Here is a 5499-nt window from a genome sequence, read left to right on the forward strand (position 1 = left end):
CCTCATGTAACCGATTCTTTGCACCGACAGTCGAAATGGATACTGCCAGAGCATCAGAAACTCTTTGAGATGAAGTGTATGATGGTTACAGAAAACGCATAGGAACATTTGTAACTTAAAGTTTGTTTAGGCAGTTCGTAAATTAATATTTTGTTTACCTAATGTTGATGTGAAATGAAGTATGCTACCAATGTGAAGAATACGCGTTAAGTTGCGCGAATTTTAATGACCCTTAACTAGCCATTTGCAGAAGTAGAATAGGCCATGTGATGGTTTATCGGTAAGCCTTTCGCATTTATATATCTTACAAATTTGAGATAAAGCGTAGGTATTATACCACAGGCTCATTGAAATAACAACGCATACATACAGTTTCTGTTCTTTTGCCACACACTCGAGATATTCGCATAAGGATCTTGAATATCTTCTGATCCGATTTATTAAAAAAAAACGCAATTGTGAGAGAAAACAGGTAGTGAAGATATTTATTCCTGAAAAAACTCTCAAATGTTCATATTCAAATCGTATGTACAAAAGAAAAAACGACACTACACGACAAGTAGGTATATATGTATAAACGGCCCAAAATAATATTCTTAAACACGCTCATTCTCTTCTGCCTCATGAATATAATCATCATAATAATCTTCGTCACTATCAGATTCGTCCAAGTTGACAATCACCGGTAAGATGTCTGATGTATCAATATGTTGTTCCCGTTCCCAGGCCTGGTTTATAATGCCTCTTGTATGATCAAACTATCTTTTCCATTTTTCTGGTGTAACCTAAACATTAAAGTTATTAAGTACTGTTTCACAAAACAGCATATAAAGAGGTTACTTTGTGCAGTGCCTCATTCCATAAAGACAAAACGGCACTGTGTGTGACAGGCTGAATTGAACCGATCCTTGCATCGTAATGCCGTTTGCATTCTGACCATACCATTTCGATTGGATTATACTCGCAGTGATATGGAGGAAGTCTCAAAACACGATGACCATGTTGTAATGCTAATTCGTCCAATCTGTAAAAATCAACGTGGAGTGAAAAAAAACCATAACAATCTGCTTCCTATGCAAAGGTCTACCTAACTGCAACCAAACATTTAATTATCAGCGGTGCCTACCTAAATAGTTTTGGTGGTATATGATTTTTCACTACTTCCCAGATCTGATCTTTCATCATTGTTGGTGCAAATGTAATGTCTCGTGATGTTAGCCACTCTATAAGTGACATTTTTGTCCAGCATTGATTTGGACTTTTTTCTACCAATCCTGAATGGTAAGAAGCGTTGTCCATAATTATAAGAGAAGGTTCATCCAAGTTCGGGATCAATTGTTGTTCAAACCACTTCTCAAAGTTAAGGCAATTCATGGAGTCATGATAGTCTCCGGACTTGCTACCAGATTTAAAAATTAGACTTGCGTTTGGTACAACGGAGTGTAACATTCTCACCTATAAAATCAATTCAATAAGTGTTCTAGCGAACCTCTTCATTTGAAGCAAATCTTCCCTTAGAACATAAAGAATGTTATTTACCTGTGGCCTGTGGCATACATTGCATAAATCCGTGTCCTTATTAAATGTTCATGTATTTCATGCAGCGGAGGTCCGTGAGATAAACTAATAGCCACACTTTTTTGCGATTTGTAATCGTCATCTTTTTTAACACCTCTTGTACTAATTCTTTTTACAGTCGACAACGATACACCCAGGGCAGCACAAACCCTCTGTGATTAAGTAAGCATATGATTATAGCAAACGCATATAGGAAACACTTACATCATATACTGCGCTTACAGGTAATAAAGTTTTGCCTGCTTCTTTTTCCCCTTGGAAGTACTGAATCAACTTCAAAATCAAACTTTGCTCACCTTCTGTGTATCGGTTCGTCATATTTACCTAATTGTAACGGTAATGACCTAAATTCATGATATAAGCGAATCGAACCATTATGTAAAATTTTTAAAATACTTGTCTGTTAACGGCGTTGCTGCACTGTGGACTTGCCTAAGCGTTTTTAACTTTGATGATATTTACTTCACTTTTAACACAAACTACCTAATCAAAAGGCATTTAACACTGGAAATCTGTCTATAACGAAAATCGTTTGACGGATTGATATTATTGACAGATCAATAATTGGTTTATTTGTCACGACTTACGTTAATGACGTAATTTTTTTGTCTCAATCGATTTAAATGTAATGAAGAGAGAATCACATTTATGACGTCAGGTTCAGCACCAGTGAAACAAAGTATAGTACCTAACGATTTGATACAAAATATTTCGTTTGTGCGTCCAAAAGTGGTATGAAATTGGCACGGAAAGCGAGTCCCAGTACCCCAAACAGGAGTGGAAGTGCTGTGTTACTTTTTCGTGCATAATTAAGCACTAACGATTGGCACAAAATATTTCGTTAGTGCTTCCAAAAGTGGTGGGAAGTTGTCACGGAAAAGGGGTACCCTATACCTCAAGAAGGGGTGGACGTGCGTATCTGAACATCCTGGAGACATGGATTTTTGGCACAATGCGTGTATGACCATTACCTTTGTCTTAACTGGATGAGTATCGATTTGAATAAAAAAAGAAGTGCGTAGATTCTTTTATTATAGATAATCATCGGTAAATTGTAAGGAAATTCGCCCTTAATACTCATTAAGCTAAATAAATTACAGCGTAGTATAACTATAAAGGAACGTAATTGCTACCTCGATTTGCATTACGCTCAATGCCTAGATGCCATTACTAATAATAAGGTCGCCGTCGATAACGTGGTTTGGTACTCCAACAAAGCAAAATAACTCTTGTGAGTACCAAAAGCTAATTTTCCGAATTTTCCGAAGCCATCATCAATAATTTAAAAACTAGTTCACATAGTTTTTCTCTTTAAAAATTATAGCACAAGGATGTTTAATAAATGCTGCCGCTTAAAATGTTCCGGTGTCATAGATAACTAATGTTAAAATAAGATTTTTAATACCTAAGATCTTACAATACAAGTACATGCAACAAACCATATAAAATTGCATTGCTGTATGTGCTTCTTGAAAAGATTAAAACCAATTTTCGTCATCATGTAACCTTCTTTCCTTCGAATGTCTGTGTAAACATTTCAAAATTTCAATATCAAACAGATTTATCTTTATTTATAATTATGATGGTATTATATTATCTTTATATCACGGTCGCTGTTACAAGATTTCCCTTCTTACAACAGAAGCCTTGAGTTACAGTTTTGTCAAGTATAAATTTTTCGTTATTGTTTAGAAATGTGTTTTTTGCCTTCCATTTTGGTATAATTTTGGGATATCCGGTCGTTACGGTAACCCAGTGTTGTTGCCAAAAAATGATCACATGCGATTATATAAATGGCATAATGAATGTGATGTTATTTATTAAGAATGTTAACGGATTAATATTTTTGCTGTTAGTAGCCGTATTGAGAAGAAATTAAAAGCTTTGCCAAGTGAATTTTAAAAACTTTCACAGTTAGAAATTTGTATGGTTTATAACTGGTTACCTTTTATTAACATATTATAATATCAAAAGGAGGACAAAAGTGTGATATGTCTATTATCTCATTGAAGAAACAGTATCCGAGATGAGTTGCGATGTTGGCATGATTAATTAATTACGTTTCGTTAATTCCTACAGAATTGGTAACTAACCGGATTCCGGAACAGAACCGACACAACTCAATTAAAATATAATTTCACTTGAGGTGAAAATGTCGAAAATCATTTGGTTATTGTATAGGCATATCAATGTCTTAGTCAAGCTCTTTATTGAATTTTGAAACTTTCCTACGATTAACCTGATTTGTGTTTTTGTGCCTAAAATAATGTAGTGTATGAGTCATAGATCACTTTAGAAATCGGGGTATGAAAGATAAACACTATTAAACATTAAATGTATTTTGTTGCCGCAAAAAACGCATAACCGATTAAATCGGGCAGCAGTTAAAAAGTTGTGTAGTTTCTGGGCGCATCCTCTCTCTCCCAAAAAAATCGGTGGCTCAAGCTGCTATAACATCATAAGATCGTTCAGTGTCTAGAAGACGCTTTGCGTTTGCAACTGACTGACTTCTTCACTACCCTTATGGTTTTGTAAAAAAAATGTCGATAAAAGGCCCACCTCATTCTCTATAATGTGCCTCATTTTTGTTAGTTTTTAGGAAATTTTGGATGCAAAAGATTTTTTGTTATACTTCGAAGACGCGTACAAAATCTAAAAACTATTCAATGGTTGCTCTTAAATACTTTTAGAAATCTATGAAGTTCTGGCCATTTTTGTTGCACTGACACGAATTGATGTTGGATTTTTTGTAACCTTTCAAAAACTATAACCTTGGAATATCTATAAATTGCGCCCAGATCGGAATTATCTTGTCACACACTATTATATAAAATCAGAAAGGGCATATCCAAAAACGTACATATATAAATAACCGCTATAATCATTGGTCATGGGCATCAATCCGCAGGTAAGTTACTTACGTTCCCCGGAGCCTAAAATGCGAAAGAGAAAATAAAAAATAGCAACAAGCAGTAACACTATTTTAGTTTATAAAATACAATTTAATCTGAAACGCGCTGCGGCTAATCAGGGTAGAGCGATAGCTACCACTGCAAGATAATGTGAGTAATCGCTGCTTGGTTTATGTGAGCTATTAGGGGTAGGTAATCCATCATATATATGATAACGAACGTTTTTTAATTTTCTGAACCATCTTAGAATCGCCAAACTAGATGTCAGTAATCTTTACCGTCTAAGGTAAGTATCGGATATGATGGGTGTCACAATGGTACGAAACTAACGACTATATTTATGGGAACTAGTGAAAGGGGATACAATTACGTATTTGCCAAACAAGCTCTCACTTTCCCAAGGAACACAAAAGTGCCCCTTACGTGCATTCCGCTGCGGCATGAGACCCCATCACTTACAGCTTTTACGCGTAGTTGTAAATGTTTAAATATATTCGAAAACTGGAGGATTGTAAATTGAGTAGATCATTACAACCCTATAATTTTATATATTATGTATACACAGACGAGTTAATAATCCAATAAAATGTTAGAAATTTGACACTAATCTTCTTAGAAATCACCGTTAGTGACACATAGAGTAAGTTAATCATAGAATGACGGCGATTGGTATAGAACTGTGCACATACTTTCACATGATTCCGCAATATCCTCGCAAATAGGGGCGGTTTATGTAAACATATTCATTACTTTGAGTTATTATCGTAGCAGGTAGTTAGTGATGACTGGAAAAAGTTCATAGACTATAAACACGGGTACGATTGAAGACTGTTCCACTCGAAGGATTTATAATAAAAATCGTAATTTTATACAAAAAACCGAAGCTACAATCATCGTTATAGCTGTATTGTAGAATAAGACCACCTTAGAAAGAAATTCTCTTGAAAAAGTGGAAGGTGTGGGTCTTCACTCTTTACTTCTTCAACGCGGCGTGGACGGATGGCCTGGT

The 5499-nt window shown here is 35.3% G+C and overlaps 1 protein-coding gene across 1 annotated transcript; it reads right to left on the reverse strand.

Moving 5' to 3' along the window:
• Positions 1-537: 537 nt before the first annotated feature.
• On the reverse strand, positions 538-2020 carry LOC116173390. Its single transcript, XM_031490834.1, has 6 exons — positions 1975-2020; positions 1783-1922; positions 1540-1730; positions 1127-1399; positions 841-1024; positions 538-785 (listed from the first exon to the last, which is right to left on the reverse strand). Exons 2-6 carry the CDS (start codon positions 1894-1896, stop codon positions 759-761), a joined length of 789 nt encoding a protein of 262 aa, XP_031346694.1. The 5' UTR covers positions 1897-1922; positions 1975-2020; the 3' UTR covers positions 538-758.
• Between the last annotated feature and the right edge of the window lie 3479 nt (positions 2021-5499).

The sequence above is a fragment of the Photinus pyralis genome, unplaced genomic scaffold (genome assembly GCF_008802855.1).
Source record: "Photinus pyralis isolate 1611_PpyrPB1 unplaced genomic scaffold, Ppyr1.3 Ppyr1.4_LG6, whole genome shotgun sequence".
Taxonomy (NCBI): domain Eukaryota; kingdom Metazoa; phylum Arthropoda; class Insecta; order Coleoptera; family Lampyridae; genus Photinus; species Photinus pyralis.

Excerpts from the sequence above, each read along its gene's own strand:
- LOC116173390 (XM_031490834.1), bottom strand. The coding sequence starts at position 1,896 with ATGACGAACCGATACACAGAAGGTGAGCAAAGTTTGATTTTGAAGTTG. Across the intron at positions 1,400-1,539 it reads ATGTATGCCACAGGCCACAG|CAAGTCCGGAGACTATCATG; the intron begins GTAAATAACATT and ends TAAATCTGGTAG. Across the intron at positions 786-840 it reads GGAATGAGGCACTGCACAAA|GTTACACCAGAAAAATGGAA; the intron begins GTAACCTCTTTA and ends TTTAATGTTTAG.